The sequence below is a fragment of the Rhinatrema bivittatum genome, chromosome 2 (assembly GCF_901001135.1).
Source record: "Rhinatrema bivittatum chromosome 2, aRhiBiv1.1, whole genome shotgun sequence".
Taxonomy (NCBI): domain Eukaryota; kingdom Metazoa; phylum Chordata; class Amphibia; order Gymnophiona; family Rhinatrematidae; genus Rhinatrema; species Rhinatrema bivittatum.
This window is the reverse complement of record NC_042616.1, coordinates 63,657,345-63,684,864: the sequence shown is the minus strand read 5'-3', so window position 1 is coordinate 63,684,864 and position 27,520 is coordinate 63,657,345. Positions and strand designations below refer to the sequence as shown.

The following is a 27,520-nucleotide window of genomic DNA, read 5'->3' as shown; positions in this document are numbered from 1 at the left end:
CTGCTGTTGAAAGAGCTCGCTTGTGAATAGTGTTGTGGACCGATGATTTGTTGGGGGGGGCCTTGAGCGAACCTTTGTAGGCAGTTCTGATCGGTCTTGCGGAAGTATGTAATTCAAGTGGGAAGGTGAGTTGGAGAGTGGATTGCTGGTAGACTGATTTGTGGATGATGGTGAGAGCCTTGAAAAGTATTCTATATTGGATGGGCAGCCAGTGTAGAATTTTTAGTATTGGTGTGATATGGTCGTTGCGACGAGTGTTTGTAAGGATCCTAGCCGCTGCGTTTTGCAGCATCTGAAGAGGTTTGGTGGACGAAGCGGGCAGACCAAGTAATAGAGCATTACAATAGTCGATCTTTGAAAACAGTATGGCTTGAAGCACCGAACGGAAATCCTTGAAGTGCAAGAGCGGTCTAAGTTGCTTCAGGACCTGTAGCTTGAAGAAGCATTCTTTGGTTGTGGCGTTAATGAATTTTTTGAAATTCATTCTGGAGTCAAGGGTGGCCCCAAGATCTCTGACCTGGTTTGCTAATGGGATGCTAGCATTATTTGCGAGGGGGTTGTTGTCACAAGGGGAGATAACCAGTAGTTCCGTTTTGGAAGTATTTAGGACCAAATTGAGACTCGAGAGCAGAAGGTTGATGGCGTGTAAGCAGTTGTTCCAGAAATTTAGAGTAGAGATGGGGTCTGAGATGGGGATTATGATTTGTACATCGTCCGCGTATATAAAGTGGGTGAGATTGAGACTATTGAGTAGCTGGCATAAAGGGAGTAGATATATATTGAACAGGGTAGGGGGAAAGAGACGAACCCTGAGGTACACCTTGGTTTGATGGAATGGAGTGAGATTCTTTGTCATTTATTTTGACTTTGTAGTGTCTGTTGTTCAGAAAGGATGTGAACCAGAGCAGTGCAGAGCCGGATATGCCTATTTCCATTAAGCGGTTAATGAGGATATTGTGGTTTACCGTGTCGAATGCGGCAGAGATGTCGAGAAGGGCTAGCAGGTAAGATTGTCCCTTGTCAAGGCCCATCAGGATGTTGTCCGTTAGAGAAAGAAGGAGGGATTCTGTGTTTAGGCGTTTCCTGAATCCGAATTGAGAGGGGTAGAGAATATTGTGGGAGTCAAGGTAGTCTGTGAGTCGGATGTTGACAAGCTTTTCCATTAGCTTGGCTATAAAAGGTAGGTTTGCAATGGGGCGGAAGTTTGCAGGGTCGGCTGGGTCCAGGTTGGGTTTTTTAAGTAAGGGTTTAAGTGAAGCAATTTTTAAGGAGTCCAGGACTGATCCTTGATTGAGGGAGCAATTTATGATGTCTGCCAGCGGTTTAGCAATGGTGTTAGGGATGGTGAGAAGTAGTTTGGTCGGTATTTGGTCCAGAGGATGAGTGGAAGGTTTCATTTTCTTGATTATTGATTCAATTTCCAGGGAGGATGTCTGTTCAAGAATTTCTAGTGACGGTCTGTGGATATTTGGTGGAGGGTTATTAGTTGCGAGGCTTAATGGTTGCGAAGGGTTTGGAGCCATGTTAGTTGAAGCCAGGGGGGGCAAGAAGGTTTTTGATTTTGTTATCAAAAAAGATAGCCAACTCTGTAGATTTGTTCTGGGCTTCTTCTTCTGGGATGGTGAGGGGCATAGGTGTGGTAAGGGCAGCTACATATGAGAACAGAGTTTTAGGGTCATATAAGAAGCCGTGTATTTTTTTGGCGTAGAAATCTCGTTTGGTGCGGGTAATGGATGTCCTATAGTAGCTCATTGCAGTTTTGTACGAAGCAAGTGAGGAAGGGGAGGAATCTTTCCGCCAGCGTTGTTCTTTGTGTTGTAGATCCTGTTTGAGTTTCCTTAGTTCGGTTGAGAACCAGGGTTTCTTGTTCGTGCGGGCTGGGTTGATAACTTTTGTTGTTACAGGGCAAATTCTGTTAGCTACTGAGTGTGTAATAGTTTGCCAGGAGTTCATAGCGGTATCCGCATCTGAGAAGTCCAGTTTAATTAGTTCTTCGGCCAGGCTGTTGTTGAGAGTGTCCATGGAACAGGGTTCCTGAACTGGATCGAGGATTTAGTAACAATAGGGGTCAATTTTTGTTTTATATATAATTTTGTAGTTATCATCGAGTGATCTGACCAGGGGATGGGAGAGCAGGAAGGAGGGGTGATGGGCGAGATGGTTTCGTAAGTGAATATCAGGTCAAGCGTGTGGCCTGCCTTGTGTGTGGGGTTGTTTATAATTTGTTTGAATCCCATAGCCTGGAGAGAAAGGAGAAGAGCTTCGCAATTAGATGATAGGGTAGGGGAGTCAACATGGATGTTGAAATCTCCTAAGATAATAGCCGGTGAGTTAGTGTTGATGTGTTTGGCTATGGTTTCGATGAGTGGAGAAGGGTCGGATTCTAGGAGCCCCGGGGGGGCGTAAATAAGGCAGACTTGAAGCTGGGAGGATTTGAATAGTCCGATTTCTAATTTGGTCGTCGATTTGAAGGCTTGTTGGGACATATTAAAAACAGTAGTGACTGAAATAGCACATACGTTGGATCTGATGCTAAATGTTCCATGCCTACAGTTCCTCCATCAATAGAAACCAACGTGTGTATAGATATTTGTGATTGTTGTGGCATTGGTCTATAGGGGGCTAATGGGGAAAGATTGAGGGGTTGGTGTCTTGAGGGCAGAGGAGAAAGTGATTCTATGTATTGGAGTAGCTGGTTAGATATTCATTGGCACATATTTTAACTGTAGGTTTGTATTTTGTTTGATTGATGTTAATTTTGTAGATCACTGCTTTCCTCAGGGCAGCAGCAATAAATAAATATAAATTATAAATAAATCAATTCAAAGAATTTCAAAACTTGTAGCTTACATGGGCATACTACTTCTTATTTATTTATTTTAGCACATTTATAGCCTGCAAGTCCAATAAAAACCGTCCCTGGCAAGGAACAATATTTAACATCCATAAACCAGAAAAAACTCAAACATAAAAGATGCATTAAGGGGTAGATTTTCAGACGAGCGCGAACAGCCTACTTTTGTTTGCGCTCCAGGCGCAAACAAAAGTACGCTGGATTTTAGTAGATACGCGCGTAGTCGCGCGTATCGGCTAAAATCCTGGATCGGCGCGCGCAAGGCTATCGATTTCGTATAGCCTGCGCGCGCCGAGCCGCGCAGCCTACCCCCGTTCCCTCCTAGGCCGCTCCGAAATCGGAGCGGCCTAGAAGGGAACTTTCCTTTGCCCTCCCCTCACTTTCCCCTCCCTTCCCCTACCTAACCCACCCGCCCGGCCCTGTCTAAACCCCCCATCCTACCTTTGTCGGGGGATTTACGCCTCCCTCCGGGAGGCGTAAATCCCCGCGCGCCAGCGGGCCTCCTGCGCGCCGGGCCGCGACCTGGGGGCGGGTACGGAGGGCGCGCCACGCCCCCGGGTCGTAGCCACGCCCCCGTACCCGCCCCCAAAACGCTGCCGACACGCCCCCCGCAACGCCGCACGCTCCGGCCCCGCCCCCGACACGCCTCCCGACACGCCCACTCCGAAAACCCCGGGACTTACGCGAGTCCCGGGGTTCTGCGCGCGCCGGTGAGCCTATGTAAAATAGGCTCACCGGCGCGCAGGGCCCTGCTCGCGTAAATCCGCCCGGTTTTGGGCGGATTTACGCGAGCAGGGCTCTGAAAATCCGCCCCTAAATGTTATCTGTTACATCACAGCAAAATAACATAAACAAAACAGCAAAACAATAGGGAGCCACAGGTACCGAGACACTGACAGCCGTCAATCATGTTCCAAAGCTGGAGCTTTCTTCCAGAAATCTAGTCTCTGTCTAAGCATAAGTAAATTGGTATAACAAAAAACAAAAAAACAAATGAATTCCAAAGCATCGGGCCTGCAATGAGAAAAGCCCAGGACCTAGCAATGCTCAGTTAGGCATAATTAATTGGAGGAACTACATGTTTTATATTGTTCCCATTCCAAAGATGCAGAACCTAATTTATGGAGTGTCCTAAAAAACAATGTCAATAATTTACATTTTATATGCCAAGTTACAGGGAGCCAGTGTAAATTATATAGCACAGGGGTTATATGAGCTTTTTAAGGGACTTCTGAAATTAATAGCTTATTGCAGGCCCCAACATTTAGTTCCCTTTCATTTTTTTTTTTTTTCGTTTTCTTTTCAGATTTCAGTTTGTTTAATGTTTATTTTGGTTTGGTGTGTTTGCCAAACCAAAATATACATAAAAAAACAAACAACAACAACAAAAAATCAAAACAGAGCTCACCCCCCCGCACCCCCGTTCCCCCCAAATGTTTCTGGGCCAGGGTCTGCCCCGCCCCCCACACTTTCCTCTTCTGTGGGTGTCCTGATCAATGAAAAGGGCAGAAGACATGCCAGCTTGCCTCCTGCCCCTTCAGCATTGCTTGGAAATGGTGCTGCTTGACCTTGGGATTGGCACCATAGTGACATCAAAATGGCATCGGTCTCAGGGCACATCCCTAGAAATTAGACATGCTGCTACCTTTTGAATGATCTGGTGCTCTTGCAGTAGCTTACTAGGAGTACTATAGTAGACAGGATTACAATAATTCAGGCCAGAAATGATCAAAGCCTGAGTCACAGTGTGAATATTCTGAGGAGATATCGATAACTTTGATTTTACCAGTTTTCAGCTTAAAAAGGTAGCCTGAGAAATAGAATGGAATGACGTTATCGCTTGCTATTTGTCTTTTTGGAATATGACCTACGCAGTACAACCTATGCAGTACAATTGCACCTATGCAGTGCAATTGTATTCAAAATATGCATTAAATACTGACTGTCCATTTCACCCTCATCTCAAAGGCAGCATCCTTGCTTTAAGACTATCATCATCTTATGGCAAATGCCATTGCTCTTATTTAAATCGAAATTAGAAAGCTGTAACCAAGAAATCTTACCTTTCTGTTTGAAACTTCACAAAATACTTCTGGTTAGTGAACTGACTGCTTGGAAAGTATGCTGAAGAAAAAATTAAATTGAACGTTTCTACGGTCACTAGAAGGCATCTCTCTGGCTGTTGAGGTCAGAACCACAAGGGGAATAAAGCTAAAATATGATGTGGAATTGTATTAAAGAGAACAAATGATCAGGTAATGGCTTTCTGTTGCCTCGCATTGTAAAATGAAGGGGACGGTCTACTTTGGCATAGCAGATCTTAACAAACAAATGAGCTTTCCAGTTTGCAACAAATGAACTCAAACAAGTTACCTTTCAAAATATTATTAAGCAATCAGACGAAGGACATGACATGACAAGCACGAAGACGAAGGGAAACAAGACAAAGTGGAAATCTTATTTCCAGCATTTAGAAGATCATAGAAATAACCAGCAGAATAACAACAAAGATCTCTGGAAGGAAGAAAAATGCAGCTTGGACTGAGAGACCTTGGAGGGGCTCAGTATAGTCTCAAAGGGGCCATTGCTCATGGGAATCTTCAGCATGACATGTCAACAAGGTGCAATGTAGACCAAGTCAAGAGGACGGCAAAACACATGTAAGCAGGGCCACAGGAAGGAAGCTCCGGGTTTAGTAGTCAGTACATTGATGAAAGTGCCCAGTTCAAATTAGCACATGAATGATAACTAATATAGTTAAATATGTCTGATTAGACAACAGAAGGAAATGCAGATGGAATGAAACTGATACAGTGCAAGTTCACATGCTGCCTGGATACAGACTGAACCATAAAATTTATTGCATGAGATTCCAGAGTATGAAGGAGAATATTTTAAATGTTAGACTATGGTATGGGATGAAATTAATATCCTTACAACAACAACAATCCAAAATGCCTTATCTTTTCATTCCATTTCTCTTCCATTTCATAGAGTCTTTGTGGTTGGGATACTTGTGGTCTTTCATCCTTCAGAATTCTGCCAGAACCTTCCAATTTAGGGAAGTGGGAATTTTTTCTTTCTTTTTATTTTTTTTAAAGAGTTGGTCACTGAGTTTGAAGAACCCATGAAAATTTCATGTTTTTCAACCTGAAAGAAAAAGCTGCAATTGCAGAAAAATCCGCATACAGGAGAGAATTCACTGCAAATTTAATCAGATCAGCAGATACGCTTTGAATTTTTTGGATGTCCTGTGGTTTTATTCTTTAGGTCAACTTCAGATTTTCCTTGGATGCAATGGGGAGAAATCCAACAGGTTTTCTAAGCTTATCTCTGGGTAAATCTGCTTTTCCCATCAGACTTGAACTGGGGTGAAATCTGCCTAGTTCAAATCTGACGGTGACATTTTCACATATTTCTGTTCTTGCATACCTATTCTCGTACCGATCATGGTTTTCTCCACGAGATATTGTTTTATGTTATGTGAGTCATTTGCATGTTCTGTGCACTCTACAAATGTTGAAGAGGGCCACTATGTAAATATATGTATACATTTTCTTTTTATTTCTTTATAACATGTTATTTTAGAATTTTAAGACATACAACAGCAGAAAAAATATTTTAAAACAGACAAAGGCAATGTGTACAAAGTTAAAAAAAAAAAAGGATCATAAATGCTTCTCGCAAGATAAACAGGAGAAGGGCATAATATAAATCAACTCTGCATCATATATACACTACTACTACTACCCATTGAAGACACAATTGCAAAAACACTAAATCTAGCAAACATGGACCTAGACATCATCAAACAGCTACTAAACCAAATGGAGCTAGTTATTATCATTGAGAAAACTGAATTCCTACCTTTAGAATGAAAAAATCTGACGTTCAAACCCCGATACTGCTCAAAAATAATCAGAAAATAGAATAAACTGAAAAAGTATGAAACCTCTGTGTAATAATTGACACCAAACGTAATCTCAAACAACACATATCACTAAAAGTCAAAGAAGGATACGCCAGATTTATGGTTCTCAGGAAATTAAAACCTTTGCTAACATTGACAAACTTCAGAACAGTCTTACAAGCACTAATATTTGCTAGCACCGACTACTGTAATGCCCTTCTCCTTGGATTAACATACACAACAATAAGACCACTTCAAATACTGCAAAATTCTGCCGCAAGAATACTTACTGGTAAACAAAAAAATGATCACATTACTGAAACACTAGCAGAACTACACTGGCTACCCATCAAATACAGAGTTCAATACAAGATACTTTGCACAATACATAAATTAATACACGACGATAAAGCAGAATGGCTGAACACAGCATTACGTGTTCATGTCCCACATAAAAACCGCAGATCAGCTAACAAAGCACTCCTAACCATCCCTTCGGTTAAAACAGCCAAACTGATCCAAGTTAGGGAACAGGCTCTATCCTTAGCTGGACCAATACTGTGGAACACCATGCCCTTAGAAATTAGACTACAGAGATATTTTAAACTATTCAAAAAGAGTTTAAAACCTGGCTTTTCAAGCAAGCATTTTACAAAGAGAGCGGTAAATAGTGGTATATGAAACCTGGCAGTAGAACACCGGAACGCAGCACCTTTTACGCTCAATAAGCGTGTTTTTATTAAAATAAAACTTACATTCTGATAGAGCTATATATACAATTGAAACTGAGAAACATAGAAAAAGGACAAGATCTTTAACTTTTTGCAAATTAGTCTTTATTACGAAACTATGTTACTGGACTTCAAATGGCACCTCCTAGAGATAGTATTAAATTATACATCTTTCATAAATGTATATATGCCTCGATGTAAACCGTTGTGATGGTATACTACTTAACGACGGTATAGAAAAGATTTTAAATAAATAAATAAATACATATAAAGGTGAAAGAATAAGGGTCAGAGAGCTGTCCCATCTTCCCAAAAGGCCTAGTAAAGGCATAACATGCACTGGAATGCCTAAAATGTAGGCTATTTCCTATGCTACCTTTGACCAGAACTATTGGATTCCTTGATTGTTCTTCAACATTTGCATGTATGCACCAGGCAGCCTCACCACACCCTCTCCAGCAGGCAATGCTTGCATCTGAAAAACGTGTCGGTATTGGTATGGGTATCGCAGGTTCTATGTAACAATCTAACCATATGTTTAACAGGCCTAGCACATATAGATTTATGAAAAGCAGAACCCCAGATAGTTTTCCATGCTTTGGGGGTCTAAATCCAGGCCTTGATCTTAATTCCAAACATCAATAAGAGACAGCAGGATCACCGCTCCAAAGTTAGCAGTCAGCGTTCCACAATATAGCTTTGTTATGCTTTTAGCAGAAACTTCCATGTCTATCAAAAATCTTCCATATCATTCAGAGGCCCAATCAATTTGGCCAAGTCGAAACGACCATCTAATGCTTGTCTTAATTCCAAACAATATGCACAGGAGTTTGGGCTAAGATCATAATCCTGCTGAAGAACTGAAAGGTCTGAAAACCACTGTCCTCCTAGAGTTGGGCAGTATAGGAAGACCTTTATCTCTCCATTCATTAAAAACCAGGGGAAAAAAAAAAAACTAGAGAGAACAGAGTTTTCATAAATAGGAGCTCTAGGGGACAGAGCTTCTTGTTCCTTACCCAGAAACTTTAGTATCTGCCTCTAGACCTGCAAGGAAAGCACCAGAATAAGGCTGGCCCTAATAATTAGATGGCAGTATGGATAGACAGGAGGCAACAAGGAGAGACCAACAAATTTACCATATTAACTTGCTCGTTTTCTAACCCTAACCATGACTTCAAGCTGGCCAGTCGGGCTGCACAGTAGTACAACCACTAATTAGGAAGGGCCATACCATCCTGCCACTTAGGCAACCAAAGCTGACTGAGCCTAATCCTGGCCTGTCTGAGCTGCCATATGAACTTAGTTACAGCGCCATGTAGATCCACAAGAACACAGGCCGGGATACTGCATGGGACATTGCTGGAACAGGTAAAGAAGCTTAGCAAGCATGTTCATTTTCAGTAGGTTGATCCTACCTTACCTGCCCAAGAAACAGACAGGTTTTCCCAGTCTAACATATCTTGTTCTATCCTCCCAATTAAAGCGCCATCATTTTCTTGAGTAAAACTCCTTAAACTCCATGGTAATAAAAATGTTCAGATATTTAAAATCCTATTTTACCATTTGAAAGACAGACAGATAATTAGGAATAATCACCAACTGGAAACAGTTCAGATTTTTCAAAGTTAACTTTGTATCCTGCAAGGGTGCCATAAATATTCAGGCTGGACCAGACTTCTACAAAAGCATGATATATATATAAGAACATCATCAGCATTTAAAGAGATCGCCTGCCTAGCCTAAAACCCTGAATACTCATGTGTGGTCTAACTGCTATAGCTAAAGGTTCAATAGCTAAGTCAGAAAGCAGGAGATACAGTCTAGTACCTCAAGCAATATTAAAAAAGAGAGAGAGAGAGAGACCCATTGAAAGTAATACACGCTCTAGGTCCAGCGTACGTAGCCTTAATCCAGGTAATGAACCTGTCAGGACTTCAAACAAAAAAGGCCTAGATGGCCTATCAAAGGCCTTTTCCACATCCAGTGAGATGTCCAAGCCCATAGTACTCTTTCATCTGGCTAGGTGTAAAACATTAAACGGCCTTCTAGTACTGGATGAAGACAATCTACTCTTAACAAATCCAGTTTGGGCTCCATGGATCAGACTGGGTAGGACTACATCTAGTCTGTTGTAGCACTTTAGCAAAAATCTTGATGACTGAGATTAACGAGAGATAGGCTTGACATTACAGAACATCTTTCCCCCCTTTTTTTTTTTTTTATGAATAAGACATACGTGAGCATCAGCCATGTCACCCAGGCTTGAGCCCCCAGTCCTTACACTAGTAAAGACTGGTAAAAAAAAAAAAAAAAAAGAACCAATCTTGATTAAGTATTTTTTGAAAAATACCTATCAGAGCCTGCCCACTTCCTACCCAGGAGAGCCTTAATAGCCATTTAAGAACATAAGAACATAAGAACATGCCATACTGGGTCAGACCAAGGGTCCATCAAGCCCAGCATCCTGTGTCCAACAGTGGCCAATCCAGGCCATAAGAACCTGGCATTTGTACTTCAGACGTTCACATAGGAACAGCCAAATGATCCCTTTGAATATCCAAGAGCTTAGGCAGGTGTAAGGGAGACAGAAACTCTCTGTTTAGAGCGGAAGAATCTGTATAAAGCTCCAACCACTATTAAACAAATGCATTTTCTATAACTAAGGGAGCAGAGGTTATGCCCTCTGAGGACTTCCTGTTACCCATGATAATGGATCTGCATGATTCCTCTTGACTAGTCTGGCCAACAGGACCCCAGGCTTATTGCCATGTTGACAGAATAATTCAATCAGTTTCCAATCATTTTAATTCCATTCTCTTTTCGTCCAGCAATTTAAGGGCTGGATTTACTAATGCCGCAAGGCATAGTGAATCCCGTGGTAACAGGGAGGCGGGGGGGGGGTGAAACGGAGGGGGCGGTCCTGCAATAGCCGGCAGCGATCGCACCTCCGCGGTGCGATCGCTGCCGGCGTCATGCCAAATAACTACACCATAAAAGATATAGTTATTCGGCGTGAAACTGACAGCGATAAACAAGCGTACCTTTTGCTGTCGGCGAAGTCTTCGCAGCGTCAGCCCCGGTGCCACCCCGACTCCTCCTCTTCCGGGGCTGACGCCGCCCCGACTCTTCCCCCCATCTTGGTATCGCACGTGATAAGTGACTTTTCGTGTGCGAAACGTCCCTTATTGCGTGCGATCCGCTTGGTAAATGACCCCCTAAGAGTCCTAACTGAGCAGTCCCTTTTTTGAGGTTATCTGCTTCTGTCCTCTGTTCTCCTTGAAGGAAACTAGCACAGCAAATTACCTTTTCTCTGAGGAAAGCCTTAAAAGCTTCCCATCTGAGAAAAGGGGTGTAATATTCTTCAGGATTATGAAAAGTTAGTTCATAGACTGCTTCCTTTAAAAAATATCAGAAAATGTTTATTCCCCAGGGGAAAAGTGTTTAACCTCCTCGTGAATGTTTTAGGTCCGGATGCTTCCACAGCAAGGTGAATCCTAACAAGGTGATGGTCAGAAATGGAACAAGTCAGAATAGCGCTGTCAAAAATTTTAGATACCATATTAGAGGTGCACATGAAGTAGTTGAGTCTACTGTATACATTATGCCTCGGAGACCATTGGGATGATATCTATCTAGATATCTATGAGTTGAAAGGTATCAGCTAAAGCTTTGACATGTGAGGAGCCCAATGATCCAACCCTCGGTTGAGAGGTTTTATTTAACAACATATCCAGGCAAACATTCCAGTCGTCACCAATTCACAGATTGTCAAACACAAAAAAAATGAAATTGTGTCAGTAAGCATCTGATAAAATCCCGTGTGATCACAATTGGGACCATAGACATTAACAAAGGTAAAATTCACAAAGCCTGATATTTAAAAAAAAAACCAAACAAAACTAAGTCTGATTTATTCAGCTAAGTGGCACTGCTGAATATCCGGCTATAGTCGGCAGGTGCCATTTAGCTGGATAAGTGACTTCTCTGGCTATGTATTTAGCCGGATAACTCAGGAATGTGGAATGCGCAGACTGAGGAGGAATTGAGTCAGGCAGATAAGTTATCCAGCTAACTCTGGTCGGGTTACAGGGGTATTCTAAACTTAAGCAGATAAACTTATCCGGCTAACTTTAAGATACATGGGTGCTGCCACACTGCTGAATATCTTAGCTAAATTAGCCAGATAGGCTTCTCTGGCTAACTTGCCGAACCACACAGTGGTTGAATATGGACCCCACAGAATATAAGGAACATTCAAGAATAACATATCTGCCTTCTGTGTCAACCAAAGAGCAGTGAACTGTCAGAGGCAATGTTTTAATCTATTATCATTCAGATACCACAGCTTCTTGGGATGTAGAAAAAGCAATATACCTGATTAACTCTAGCCTTCAGCTTTTCATGCTCAAAGTTTGAAAGGTGAGTTTTCTGTAACAGTAAAATTTGGACTTTATCTCTACATGCAAATTGAAGAGTGCACTTCCTTTTGATCTAACATTCAGGTCGATGCAGTACAGTGCGCTCCGGTGGTGCGCACTGTTAGCCCGCGTTTGGCTGCACGTTTTTGACGCGCTATTTTTACCCTTTATAAAGTAAGGGGTAATAGCGCATCAAAAACGCGCGGCCAACCCCCCCTCCTCTCGAAACTAATAGCGCCCGCAACATGCAAATGCATGTTGCGGGCGCTATTAGTTATTCCCACGTGATACAGAAAGTAAAATGTGCAGCCAAGTCGCACATTTTAATTTCTGCCGGCACCGGGAAAGTGCACAGAAAAGCAGGAAAAGCTGCTTTTCTGTACACCCTCCGACTTAATATCATAGCGATATTAAGTTGGAGACCCCAAAAATAAAAAAATAATTAAAAATTAAAAAAATGTTTAATGTGCCCGCAGCCCACGGGTCGGAAGACGGATGCTCAATTATGCCGGCGTCCGTTTTCCGAACCCATGGCCGACGCCGGAAAAATTGAGCGTTGGCTGTCAAACCTGTTGACAGCCGCCACTTCTATAAAAAAGGAGGCACTAGGGACGCGCTAGTGTCCCTAGTGCCTCTTTTTACTGCGGGCCCTCTTTTAAATACTGGATCGCACGCCCAGGAAAGTGGGCTCTCGCCTCGGAGCACCGGCTCTCCCGCGGGATTTACTGTATCAGCCCGATTGAGGGAGACAAAATTCACTTAAGAACTCATGTATAAGGCAACAACAAAGTAAAATAAGATAAGAACATAAGAAAATGCCATACTGGGTCAGCCCAAGGGTCCATCAAGCCCAGCATCCTGTTTCCAACAGTGGCCAATCCAGGCCATAAGAACCTGGCAAGTACCCAAAAACTAGTCTATTAACATCTTAATCCAAAAAGAGCAGATCCTGAATAAGGAGCAACCAAATACCAATAAGGAATAGGGTCCTCCATAATAGTGGATTACCCTCTTAAACAATACAGTAACAATGCCCATATGCCTAGTTTGCCTTTAACCCCACAAACCTAACACGCTAACTTCAACCCCCAAATTACAGAAACTAACACTTCCTACCCTACACCTACAAACCCCTTCCAACCCAAACTAGAAACCCAAGCCTCCCTACCAAACTCATTACCCCCAAACCCAGAAGAGCCAAAATCCGTCAGGTGGGATAGCTAATGGAACCAAAGACGTAAGTCATACAACAGAAAGAACCTCCAGGTCATAGACCAGTCCCCTACGTAAACCCTTCTATCTTCCAATGTCCTAAGCCCCCTAAAAAAGAATACATTCTCTCCCGAATTCCTATTAAAGCAACCCTTAACCTTCCCCCCCCCTCAAATCTCCCCTCTATCTCTACCATACCAATACATTATAAAGAAAAAGAAAAAGAAAGGAGACAGTGCCAGAAAAAAAACAAACAAACAGATCAGTCCTCCAGGAAAAAGCACAGCAAAAAATAGCTGGATCCCCAGGACATTTTCATTCTCCTGATAGAAGAACCAGCTGCTGCAGCTAAGTGCACATAGATAGATATAATATTATCAAGCAAGTTGCAAGTGCCAGAAGACAGTATGAAATAAACATGTTGCAGAAGACCCCAGTGCATTCCGAGGTGAATTCAGACGCCGAGAAAGGAAACCACAATCTTTTCTTCACCTCTCAGGCACAAAGAAGCCTACACATCCAGCCACAAAGTAATTAACCTATTTATTTAATGACATTTCTTATAGTTGTGTTGTAGAAGTTCACAGAACTTTGCAAATTACGCCAAGGGTAATATCCAGTTGGGGGTCATCCGTAGTGTGATGTTAAGCAAAAACAGGCTAACCGAGAGGGCCAATGATAAGAATCAAAGGCACTGCATGTCCAAACTCAGAAATAAATATTCAGAGAAAAACAAAAGCACTGCACCAGGTGATCAGAAAATATGAGTTGTAAGAACATGCTCCCTACTGCCTGGGCTGCACAAGTGGCTCAGCATTAAGTCAAATGTTTCCCAACTGGTGTCATCTTTGGAGGTCGATTCCTCCACCTCTCCAGGCAGACCCTTTCTCCAGCTTTTTCAGTTTTGTTGGCCTGATTTTCCCAAAGCAGGGGGGAGAGAATGGCTACTAAATTCCTGGGATTGTAACACTGCAATTGCTGAAGACCTGGAAACCGCACAGAATAAGTAAATTAAGTCAGACTGGGCAGGAGCTCGGACGGCGTGCAGTCGCGCCGGTCACAGCATAACTGTGACCGGCGCGACTGCACGGCGCGACTGCACGGCGCGTGAGGATTCTATGGGTAGAATGGCTGAATCTAAGAGTAGCCAGATAAAAGTGAATGCACAGTTTCACAATACACATTATTTTAGCCTCGGCAAAAAGAGGAATTCCTGGAGGGGAAGAAGCGAGTGTAACCTGGTCGAGGGAGAAACGTACATGGGTACATTACAGTTTAAAAATGTATGCTCAGAACTTACACCATCATTTTAGATGGTGTAAGTAATGCGTGCATATTTTTAGCCACATAAAAAGCTGATAATTAAACACAAAGTAGACTGGATTTCTATGCTAAAAAGTAGGCATATGGCGTGCCAGTTAGGTATCCTACTGGAAATTGTCTCCATAATGTGTCAAAATCCATACACAAACACAAATAACCAATCACCAGGTAATTGTGAGCTAAAGAAGCGTACATAGATAATATTAAAATATCAATCATAGGACAAATTGTTTTTTTTTCCTTATGGCTTGATCACTAGTGGATGAGTACTGAAAGTTTTAGTATTTTAATAAAGAAAGCAAACTTCTTGATCAACTTTGCAATTTCTATGTACACATGAAGAATTGCATCAACAAAGGTGAAACCAAATAGATGCTGCTCACAAAAAAACAAATATAAAAAACAGAAGTAGAAAATAGAGAGGGTATACAAACCCTCTGCTGGTTCAAAGCCAGCAAAATGCCTGGTCCAAGTTTTCCAAGGTTAGGACAGTTTTGGCAGAGAGACAGTGTATCTGGAGAGTGTTTTTGAGCGAATGCTAATTGTCAGGTTTCTTTCCGCCATAATCTTTTCTGGAAAGCTCTGCACTTGAATTTTTGTTTACTGGCTACGAAATAAGAAGGGACTTTTTTTTTTTTTCAATCCTGTAACTTTTCCACTTTCCTATTTTTGTTCTTTTTCTGTGAGTAACTTCAGCTTGATGTTGACTTTGAACTTACACTGTTTGTTGGGTAAACCAACTAGCTCTGACCTCACTGTGCAGCTTTAGTTTGAACCCTCTAACCAAGTTTCCTATGGCAAACTTATTTTTGAAACCTATGTTTTCCAGTCAGCGTTCTTTCTAAGCTTAGCACCACTTGGAATTATTTCCGAGACCGGGGATGAGCGATCAGTGTTGCTGGACCACTGTACTTGGGCACGCCTGTGTATCACCACCTTAATATGATGCAATGGTTGTACTTGGATTGCTGATCTCCACACAGGAAAGTCAATCATTGCAGGGGACCTTATATAGCCATTGTGGTGTGGCACACTGTAAAGGCAGCCTTGTTTACACTTCTTTCCTGGGTTTCAAGTACTATTGGATGTTTCTGTTGTTTATTCTAATATCTTGTTTTCAGGTGGTATAACAGGAAAGCTAAGTGCTCACTCAGTCTAATGTAGTTAGTGACTTAGCAGATGGTGACAGATAAAGACCCTCTGGCCCATCAAGTCTGCACAGTTATTCTGTGTATTACCCAGGAATGGTCTTATCCTGATGAAAAGACAGTCATTACGACATGCCAAAATGCAGTTGTGAATTTAGATATTTATATCTGTGTTTTCTATATAATGATACAGATGTTAATACTGTATATAAATGTATGATGCATGTAGCATGTTTATCATTGTTACTCATTCCTCTGCAATCCGATAAGATTTCTCCATCTCACAGTCCCTGTGCCCTTAAGGCCAGAGGCACCAAGACATAGCCTCAACATCATGGTGTACATATGCATAACCAGCACGGAGTACTTTTTACTGACACTATTTACCCTTCTTACATCTATTTACTTTATTAAGCTAATTCTTCCTCTTCACTGCCTACAGTTGAGTCTATATATGTCAATGAGTAGTGCAGAGTTCTAATAAACCAGGGAAGACGCAGTCTTGGTAGGTTGTGATAGCTCTTAAAGGGCCAACTTAGAAAAAAGACGCTGTAGGACATGATATTCAGTAATCAAATAATATAAAGAATAAAAAGAAGTCAAAAAGAATCATTTGTATTAGGCTTCCGTTGTAAAGTTCTGTTTGCAGTCCTTGAGGTATGTATAGGCGTTCCTCTGAACATGTGCAAGCAACGGCCAGGGAATCCTCTAAAGATGGGGGTAGGGATTGGGGGTATGGGCCAGATGTGCACCACAATCTGCTGCGTCTTGGTGGTCCTTCTCCAATGCTGCCATTTGGTAGACTAGCAGCATTGGGACACACACAAATAGATTCAGGGCTAGGCCCATGCCTAGTGATGCCCCTGGTAGAAATGTGAAAGAAAGCAATCTGACCTAATGCCAAGGTCATTGCAGAGTCCTTACTGAGGAGTGCAGGCAGAGGGAAGAGGGAGAAAGAGATACGGTTGAAAGAAATCTGCTTGCTGCTCAGTTTGTTCTGCTCTACTCTAAGAATTCCCCTGGAGAAAGGGTGATTCTGCAGCCTAAAGATGGGAGAGATCATTTTCTTTTTAAAAGAAGCAAAGCACAAAACCAAATTCTTAAAAAAAAAAGGTTATATACCTGAGCCATTTAAACCCACTTAGAATTAACTCTTCTATAGCGCCCCACTTAGGGCACTGATCATATTGTGCAGCATGATTGTGCATGTTATTTTTTTACTAATGTATCATCCATCTTTGATTGGGTTTGACTCTGATTTCTGCTGCTATGTGTTGAATTTATTCAGAGAATCTTGACTTACAACCCAACATCATTTTGATATTATTCTTCACTAAGCAGCACAGAATTTTGGCTCAGCCGCATGTATTATGAAAGGAATCTCATGTTCCATGTTGTGTTAATCATTTCACTTATATTTATAGTTTGGGGATACGCATTCATCCCTTTGCACAAGAAGAATGTGATTATTCATAAGTTGGATTCATAACATCCCTGGTGTGACCTGAGAAATTCTTCCTTCGAGCTGACATGCTGTCTTCAAGCTAGAAGTGTACCTCAGAAGTCTACTCTTCCCAACTCCCATCCCTTCTCATGGAAAAAAATAAATCGACCAGATGCGAGATCCTCCTGAGTTCAGAATGCATAAGGTTAAACTATACAGAAACACAGGGGCTGACTGCAATTACAATCCCTCTATCATTCATTCTTGCCTTTTACCCTGACTTCTGAAAATGAAAGACTTGACTTGACCTTGTTACATTACCCTTTCAGAGATCTGAAAACTCTCTGTTCTTGGGAGAGAGAGAATTACCAACTGGCTCCAAACCTTTGGGACTCCTTAATCTAGTTCTGGTTTTATCCCATTACAAACAGCTCTGATTTCCCTAAAACATTTGGATTAATCTATTTTGGGAAAAAAAAAAACCTAAATGAAGCCAACTGGCAAACCTAAGTGTGAAATAAAACTTTGTCACAAAAGAGAAAATGGAGAAAGCTATTTTTTTTTTAATCCAACTCTGCAAGAAAAATTCACAAAGTCAATTACTTGAAAAAACTTTGCCACAAAAGGAATTGAAAATGTTTTTTTAATGACACAAGCGAAAAACTGCTAAATTTATCTGTTGTGCTCCTTTGGTAACTCTCCTCCATCTTTTTTTTTTAATAAGTGAGGAAATGCTGCAAAACCAGGTTAGTTTTTGCTATATTCTGGCTCGTGCATGGAAATTCTCTCATTGTCATCCATAGTGGATAGTTTTGCAAGTGTGCAACTTCTGAAGACTGTTAGCAAAACTATTAGCAGAATGAAAATGGTCTCTTTCTTTGGCACCCTGGGGATCCTGGGTTGGGTAATGACTTTTATTCTTTATTCCTGACTAATTCTGTACAACGTAGGTTTGTGAGTTACATCTTTGTGCTGCGGGTAATACTCATCTATACTAGTAACAATGGAAATATTTTAGAGAGACCGACATGCTACACAACTATAAATTCTCCCCAAGAAAGCCTTCATTTCCTGAAAACAAACACACAACACAAGCACGTGCAACTTTTAAGGTGGCTTTCTTAAGGCGCCAACATCATGATCTAAAAGGTTGGGGTTTTTTTCTTGATAGCAACATTTCACTCTGTCTTTTCTAATCGTGTAAATTACAGTTGGATTCCAGTATTTAAATGACAGATCATTATCCTTTCTCTCTGGATGATACATATCCTATCTCTGCACACCTTCCAATCTCTTCTTCTATATCTCTGCCTGTAGTAATCTGCTGTCCCTCATTTTGCTTGCTATTGTTATATCATCATCATTTGTACAGCACATACCACATGCATTGTACACAGCGCTGTACAGAGACACAAAAGAGACAATCCCTGTTCCCTGGAGTTTACAATCTGGTCAAGACAGACAGCCAAGACATGCAGAGATAAAACAAGAGGTTTTGAGATGACAGGTATCAGAAGGACTTGCAAACTCTCAACTCTAGCATCCTAGAGATGCCACCGATAGTGATAGCCCACAATTCACTCTGTCGGATATATGCAAGTTTACAATATGCAGAACATAACGGAAAGTTCAGTTTGGTGTGGACTTGCAGGTCGGGAGGAAACCTTTCTCTTATTATCACTGCCACAGCCTTCCTGTCAAACGCCCATACTGCTTGCTTAATCTGCTACTCCTATTAGTGTTACTTGATTACTAAAAAAAAAAACCCAAAACAAAACACCCCACTACCAATGAAGATAAAATATGTGATGTTGTGAACATTACAGATCTCAGCCAAGAAGAGCTTTTAGGAACTTCATAGAAATAAACATTAACAAACTGCAGGTTATCTCTTTTTGAAAATGTATTATATTACATTAAGCCAATAAAACGGCAGCATCTTCAAACTGCTGATTTGATTTTTTTTTTTAATCTGTTTACGAGGGGGAGGAGGCAACTAGCACAGTAGCCCCACGCCTGATTGCATTTCAGCGCCGGGAGAAACAGCTGCAGCAGGGGCTTTGCAAGGGGTTAAAGCACTTTTCCTCTCTCTCTCTCTCTCTCTCTCTCTCTGCCTGTGAAACCGTGTGCCGTCCATGTGCTCCAGTTACAAGGCTGCTGAGCGAATGCCGTCTGCTTCTGTGGAGAGACTCACAGAGCGGAAAGCAAAACTGTTGTGAGAGGCTAATCCCCCCTCTCTCTCTCTCATGCTGAACATCACTTTTTCATAATAGGCATCCAGTAATAAGCCCAGTCGTGCTGACTAACGAGCAGCAGCAGCAGAGAAGAACAGCGGATCATTGAAAAGCAACTTCAGGGCTGGACCCAAGAAGATGCTCTGGAAGAATCTGCATTCAAGAGAAGGCTGGAAATGCAACCCACTGCGTGCATGCAACCCACTGCATGCATTATTGTTTGTTTTGTTTTTTTTTTTTACAGCAATTTTAAGAATACCAACCGGGACACTGCCTGAAAACGTGACTGAACCGAGCAAAAGTTCAGCCTCTGATCAATCATTAATCTACCCCTATCAAGATGGAAAGTCAAAACTTATCAGAGAGGTAGATTGGAGGGGGGGGGGCAGGGGGAAGGGCAGAGAAAGGTTTGTTGACTTACCAGAACATAGAACAAACAGCAGAAGATCCAGCCCAGGCGGTGACAGAGCAGAGATGATCCCATAGCCAAGAAGCTAAGCCCGCATGCGGAGGTAGAGTCTTCGGGGCTCGCTCCGAGCCGTGCACTCCAAGTGCCTCTTCCCTGGCTTTCCAACCCCCCACCCCCACCCCCTGATCCCCGCAGTCAGCCCCAGATGCGGCGGATCAGAAAGGCCGGCTGCCGGCCCGGCTCGCTCATCGCTGGAAGTCGCTCTGCAGCCTCGCAAAATTCCGCAAGTTTAAAAAAAAAAAAAAAAAGGCAAGATATTAACACTCAGTCAAAGTGTTTGTTTTTTTGCATGTGCATCTGTCTGTTTCAGGGAAGAAAAATCACATCCATATGTCAAGGCTGCTATCCGGCTTTCTTTTTTTACGAGGCGGTGGGAAGTTCAAATAGTGTCTTTGTCGAACACAGGATTAAAAAAAAAAAAAGAGTGAGAGAATAAAGTTTATGTCTTCTGCTATATTTTTAGAGCAAGTAAAATTAGCTTTTGAGCTTTTCCCTGTTTCAAGGCAGAAAAAAAAAAGCTTTTGATGCAGAATCACTGAGTCAGAAGTTTTTTTTTAAAGTCAGAATATATAATTTTACTGTGGTATGGAATTATATTTCAATGCACAGTAATGTTGCTGCCTCCCTTTGCATCTTAATGTAGCTGTGCCTGCAATGGTTCATCCAGTCAGCTCTCTCCTGGAACTATGCATGACTTTTTGGCATAAAAATGAATTGTAGCATTGATTTTTAGCCACTTAAAAGGTGTGTATATTTTCAAGAATGCCAGTTGACTATAGTAGGAGCTTGTTTATAAGTTTTCAACAGTTAACTTTAGTCCATGCAGTAAAACTCTGCACTTACTGTAACTCCATTTAACCCGGAAACTTTCCGAAATCCTCCTTTTTTTTTCCTGCTTCCATTAAGGAAAAAAAAAAATAGCACAAGTTCCTGTCCCTTCCCAGGACAAATCAGCCTAGGGCACGGCTGCCTCTCTTTCCCCCCCGGTCAATTACTCTGGCTTAAGTAGTATACACACGCTCGGAACCTATCTTTATTGTAAAAGATACAAAAAGTCACAAGCAACAAAACAAAAACAACAACAACAAAAAAAAAGGACAATATCACATGCAAACTGGTGTGTTGATCCTCAGTGGCTGGCTTCAGACAGAAGAAGAAAAAAAAAGAATTCCCCTTCTGTTCATCAAAATCCAGGCCAGAAGCGTCAGACAAGCAGCAGGCAGTTCTGGGCAGAACAGAGGCTGAAATGTAGCAGACTTGTCAGTTTCACGTGGAAGCTCGGCTCACACTGTCATTTTCATTCATAAAGTCGGAGGGAAGGCGTCCCCGCGGGAGAACTTTGACTGCTCGGTTTGCATCGAAAGGCAGAGTCCATGCATCATCATCCCCACTGTTGTTTGCTCTTTAAGGAAAAAAAAAAAATACACCAACACGCAAACACTCACATATACATGCAAAAGAAACTCCCCGAAACCATCAAATCTGACTTTGGCTAATAAAGGAAGAGTAAGTCTGATGCAACTTTTCCTTTTTGCTGCTGCTGGCTTGTGGTTCGTGTGCCTTTTGCGGCGGCAGATCTCTGTGGTAGGGTGACAAAAATACTCCACCCCTCTCCCCCCAAACAAAACAGAAATAGTGTAAGCACAGATCTTTAGAGCGAGGACATGAGAGAAAAAGCCCCAAAAAGAAGCTCCAGCATCGGTTGCTAAAGCTTTTTTCAGACTGAGTCTGTGTAAGGTTTTTTTTTTTTTAATGTGAGATCACTTCTTTTTTTTTTTTTTTTTTCACAGTCTCTTTTTTTTTTTTTTTTGCTCTGAATGGATGCCTTCAACCAGTTTTATGAAAAGGAGCTCTTTCCGAGGCTAAGGTAGCGGAGGTTTTTCTGTTAACAAGTCCTGCTGGTGATGCTTCGGGTTCTCTCTCTCTCTCTCTGCCACTCTTAATGGGAAGCACTGAGCGTGCGTGGCTTGGAGCTGACAGGCAGGTATTAAAGCAGCGTGGCCAGGCTCTGATTGGTGGCTTCCAGCACATCATGTGACCCACAGACATTGAAATGTAGGCTTGCGCACCCCCACCTCCTCCCCCCACCCCCTCTTCTCCAGCTCAGCCCCTCACTCTCTTTAATGACAGAGTGCATTTCTGCTACAAAATTGCAGTGTAGCATTTGTAAATAAGTGGAAAGGGATTTATTTTAGCTTATATAACATAAGTCTCAATTTATACAATTCAGGCTTATATGTGTGTGTGTGTGTGTGTGTGTGTGGTTTTTTAATTTGGCAAGAGATAGAGAGAACATTTTAAAGCAAACCACTCTGGGGTGGGTGGGAACACGACGTCCTTTTAAAAGCTGAACATGCCATTGGTTCCTACAGGATGAAATAATGCCAGGGGTTACAGGCTTTAAAATCCATGCAATGCAGATCGGCAATTTTAAGTAGGTATTCCTCCATAGAGACCTTCATTTTCCATTTTTATTTTTCCTTGGAATTTCAATGTTATAACAAAAGAAAAGTCAGTTTAAAACTAACTTTTCTACTGATTTTTCTCTTGTGTGTTATAAAAAAAAGTCATTTTCCACCTTTTTTTTGTTGTTGTTAGAACATTGAAATTCCCAGGAAAAATATAATAAAAACTAAAAACGAAGGTCCCTATTCATCCATTGCATTTTCTTGCTTTACCGTTTCTCAGCTAGCAGGAGAGAAAGGGAGAGTTTGACTAGAAGGATTTTTAGCAGCAATCATTAGTAGTGCAGATTCTGAAGGAGCAGTCTGGGAGCACCCACAGGAAAGTTGCTTAGATGAAACATTCCACATATTGTCACATATACTTTTAGCTTTTAGTGGGGTACTGGACATAGAGAAATGGATGTTAAAATCAAGGTATGTGTTTTATGCCCTGTTAAGAGGTTTTGGCCTGCTTTGCAAATGCTTTTCCCTTTATTTTGAAACCAGGCTACAGAAACTGACATTTTACTTTCTTACAGCTGAAAAAGTAAGAGAACATTTAATGCTGTGAGATCTGGCAAATCAGAAAGTAAACCTAGCATTAATAGCATGGCTATCCCTGTGATACAGCGCAGCTCCCTCAATGAGGAATTTGTTTAACGATTCCGTGTGTCTTGCACAGTTTGGGTAATTATTATTACAGACTTTGACACTGAATGCATATTAGCAAATGAGAGGGCAGCACATCTAATCCACTCACTGGGTTCACATTTGGAGAATTAACTGCTGAGGGTTACACAAAGGTATTGCTCTCAGTCTGTGAAAATAGAAAATCAGATTCCTTCAGAAGAGGCTGGACTGAAGAAGGCATGAGCCTTGCCTAAATACCTACAATACCTGGATATAATCTGCTTTGAAGTGCTGAAAAGCAAAATCTCAATAAATAAATAAATAGATACAGGGGGTAACATTCATTCAGATCTGTGCTCACTTCCAATAAAATGTATCTATGTACATCTCAAAAAACTGAGCTGAATGCATTAGACTAGACTTTACAAAATGTATAATCACCAAAAGACAGATCACATATTTGTAGTGCCATTACTGACTGCCTCTTTTGGAATGGTTGAAGCAGTCAGTAATGGCGCTACAAATATGATGAAGGTGATTTTTCATGAAGCAGGAATGAGTTATTTAACTACGTTTGTTATAAGAAATTGAGAACGAGCAAAGCCAGAATTATAAGAGACTGAGAGAGAGTAAAGTCAGAGCTAAGAAAACCACGCTATATATATATATATATATATATATCAGAAACAATGTTTAGAACCCCCCTGATGAAGCCGCTTGGGTGGTGAAACATCGAGGCCTCCGTGTTGGGGAATGTCAATACATGAAGATCTGTTATACATCTGTGAAAACCTCGTATATTTGTGAGAACACCGGTGGGGTGTGAATGGAAAAACTGATACTTGAATGATAACATCATTGAAAAATGTTGTAGGTGTATGAACATCGGGGTGTGAATTGAGAAACTTGTACTTAAATGCTAATATCGAGAAATCCATGTATGAATAGGATATGGAATTATATATCTGAATAAGATCAGGGTATAGGCAGTAGAGAGAATTTGTGAAAAATCTCTGTGAGTATATGTTGTGGGGAATAACATCTGACTATTGAGAAATGGAATAATGGCTTTTCAAGTAGTGAATTCTGAAAAATAATGTGTTTGATTCTAAGAATTGTGGAATAACAAATTGCTCAGCTGGTTGTTTTAGAAATATGAATGTGGAAAATTAAACATTTGATAAAAGTGAAAAATTGGTATGAATCCTCATGTGATTTGTATGTATTATATATATATATATATATATATATATATATTTTATTTTATTTTATTTTATTTTAGGGTCTTATTATTTTAACATTCAGAAAACAGAGGAAGTAGCAATAAAAAAAACTTTGAACTTTTACATACTAACAAAACTCTTGTCTACTCTTTTTCTCCCATGCCACTGGTCGCATCCAGTAGGGCTTAAATGGCAAAAAAACAAGCAAAATCTCACTTGATGAAAGAATAGGAACCAGAAGTTATTTAATCATGGAGACTATGTGACACCATTTATGGGTAATTTAGTGCATTTCGATGGGACTGGGTGCTATTTTATAAGCAAAGTTTTTCCTGCATTTTGTAAAAAAAAATGTCAATAATGTTCCTCAGAAGATACGAATGCAATAATCACATTCCCTACATTGGTGTAAACTCCGTTGATTAGTCCATACCCATGGAATTGGCACCAATAATCAGTAAAACTGCATGGTTCGATTTGCTTTGATTATTGCCCCAGGAAATGTACATGCAGAGATTTGTACCTGCTGTTTCTTTGGATATTTTCTCTGGCCAAAACAAAGAGTGTACTTTGGAAAATGCACAGCTATGCATGTGGTTGCCCCTCTACCCCCCAAACCCGCCCACGAGAATGCCTCCAAACAATGCTGGGAAAACGTCATATATTGTAGAAAAATACGCATAATTTTCTCCACCCTGATGGTGGGCAAGTTTTGAAGAAGCCATTTATGTGACTAAAACTCTAAACCCATAGAAATGCTTTTCAAAACTACCTTACTCATTTCTAAATGTGGGGAACTATAAGATGGGGAGGGGGAGAAATGTTAGCACCAAGATTGGGTATTCAGTGATCTTTGAAAATCTACTCCACTTTGGGGTAGATTTTCAAACAGGGCGCCCTCGCGTACTTTTGTAGGCGCATCAGGCGCAAACAAAAGTACGCTGGAGTTTAGTAGATACGCGCGTAACCGCTAAAATCCTGGATCGGCGCGCTCAAGGCTGCCGATTTCGTGTAGCCGGTGCGTGCCGAGCCGCGCAGCCTACCTCCGTTCCCTCCAAGGCCGCTCCGAAATCGGAGCGGCCTCGGAGGGAACTCGCTTTCGCCCTCCCCTCACCTTCCCCTCCCTTCCTCTATCTAACCCGCCCCCCCGGCCCTATCTAGACCCCCCCCTACCTTTGTCGGGGGATTTACGCCTCCCGGAGGGAGAAGTAAATCCCTGCACGCCAGCGGGCCTCTAGGGCGCCGAGACGGGACCTGGGGGCGGTTCCGGAGGGCGCGGCCATGCCCCCGGACCGCCCCGGGCCGAAACCACGCCCCCGGGCCCCGCCCCCAAAATGCCACGCCCCGCCCCCAAAACGCCACTGCGCTCGGTCCCGCCCCCGACACGCCCCCCTCGAAAAACCCCGGGACTTACGCGAGTCCCGGGGCTCTGCGCGCGCCGGTAGGCCTATGGAACATAGGCGCACCAGCGCGCAGGGCCCTGCTCGCGTAAATCCGGGCGGATTTACGTGAGCAGGGCTCTTAAAATCCGCCCCTTTATGTGCATCTAACATTAAACACAAGGAGCTCAACTTTCAATAGTCTGCGTAAGTCACCATGTGGGCGCACGGAGATTTAATGTTACCATGTTATAAACTACCACATATTTCCACCCCAAAAGTACAATGGTATGTTTCAGTATGCATATACATTTGTAATGTGGAAAAAAATTCATGCTTTCACTACCCAGTTTACAAAAATAAGTGCATATATATTTTCCACATGGGATAATAATGTGCATATAAAAAAACCCCAAAACCCTGAGTTATACATGGAGGCATGTATTTTATAAAGAATGCATACACTCTGCCGCTGAAAATACTGAGACAGCAATTTCACTTCATTGACTCTTTTATCAGATGTGAAAATGTAGGAACAATTTTTGTAATGCATGCGCATATAGGGGTAGATTTTCAGACATACACGCGGGCGTAGATTTGTTTGCGCAACCCGGCACGTACAAATCTACGCCCGATTTTATAACATGCTCGCGCAGCCACGCGCATGTTATAAAATCCAGGGTCGGCGCGCGCAAGGGGGTGCACAATTGTGCAACTTGTGTACGCCGAGCCGCGTAGCCTTCCTCCATTCCCTCCGAGGCCGCTTCGAAATCGGAACGGCCTCGGAGGGAACTTTCCTTCCGCCCCCCCCCCCATCTTCCCCTCCCTTTCCCTACCTAACCCGCCCCCCCAGCCCTGACCTTTATTGTCGAAGTTACGCCTGCCTCTGGGCGCGCCATCCCTCGGCAGGGCCGCAATGGAGGCGGCCTCGGCCCCGCCCCTGGAACACCCCCGGACTGGTGCCCCGCCCATGGCCCTGCCCCCAGAATGCCCCTTTTTTGAAGCCCCGTGCGTCCTGGGGCTTGCGAGCGCTGCCGAGCCTATACAAGATAGGCTCGGCACGCGCAGGGGCAGGTTTTCGGGGGTTACGCGCATAACCCTTTGAAAACCTACCCCATACTGCTTATATAACAGCAATTGGCATCTGAACTTCGGAACCCTGACCCCCAACGCTGCGAAACCGCCGCATTTTCCCTGTTAATGTTTACACGCGACACGGCAAGTACATACATGCTTACGATGCTTTCAGAATTGCATATACCCATGTGGACGTTATTTACCTACATGCAGACTGATTTTACAGACAGAAACCTTTAGTAAATTAACCCCATAATGTGTGACTCAGATGCACAACTTGATATCACTGAAAATGTAGCCCTGGAGGTCCTGGTAATGAGACATTGCCTGGCTTCAGACCGTTTGTTGTACCTCCATTACTTTTTTTCTAAGCTTGCTGCATTTTTCAATTTTTCACGCTGAATAACTTGTTCGCTCAGCTCCCATAGTTTTTTTTTACATTTCCAGGAGAAAGTGATTATTTCTTTCCAGTTCATGCAATCGTTATGATTGCAGCTGGACTGAACGTTTCAGAGTTCCCTTGACCTGGGCCAGGCTCTGGTTGCATTCTCTGTGATTCCCGTCAGACAGGCCCTGAGACTGGATGGGCGCTCCCTGAGCACAGACTTCCCTAATCCAGGCACAGTTTTTGTCCTCTTCCCTTCCCCTTCGATCCAAGCTTTTCAAACTCTTTTCAGAATGCTTTCACTTAGCTTGTCCTTGTCTTAGTGTGTCCAACAACTTCCCCTTCTTTCACTATTATCTTCCCCCAGCTTACCAATTACATTTGTTTCCGCTCTTCAAGACTCTTCAGCCATGGTTCTCTCTCTCTCTCTCTCCCAGCAATGCATTGTTGCACCCACCTCCCAGTTACTCCACACATAGTCCTTTCACTTTTATCTGAACCTTTAAACTACTCTAAACAATTTTTAAGTTCTGCCTTCTAAATCACATCAACTATCTTTCTCCTGACCTTCCTGCTTTTTATTCTCCTCTTCCTTCTTAACTTCCGTTGACTCCCTCCAGGCGGTGAAGGTTCATGCTA

At 42.3% G+C, this 27,520-nt stretch overlaps 1 protein-coding gene and 1 long non-coding RNA gene across 2 annotated transcripts in view; one reads left to right on the top strand and one right to left on the bottom strand.

Annotated features, from left to right (window-relative positions):
• The window catches only part of LOC115084016, a 152,922-nt gene extending 135,417 nt beyond the window's left edge, over positions 1–17,505 (top strand). The window contains exon 4 of the long non-coding RNA XR_003854443.1: positions 17,021–17,505. This is a non-coding gene — a long non-coding RNA (uncharacterized LOC115084016). The remainder of the gene's footprint in view (positions 1–17,020) is intronic.
• The window catches only part of PTH1R (parathyroid hormone 1 receptor), a 595,747-nt gene extending 575,907 nt beyond the window's left edge, over positions 1–19,840 (bottom strand). The window contains exon 1 of the mRNA XM_029588269.1: positions 19,696–19,840. Within this exon, the coding sequence (XP_029444129.1) occupies positions 19,696–19,758 (63 nt within the window). The 5' untranslated portion in view covers positions 19,759–19,840. The remainder of the gene's footprint in view (positions 1–19,695) is intronic.
• Between the last annotated feature and the right edge of the window lie 7,680 nt (positions 19,841–27,520).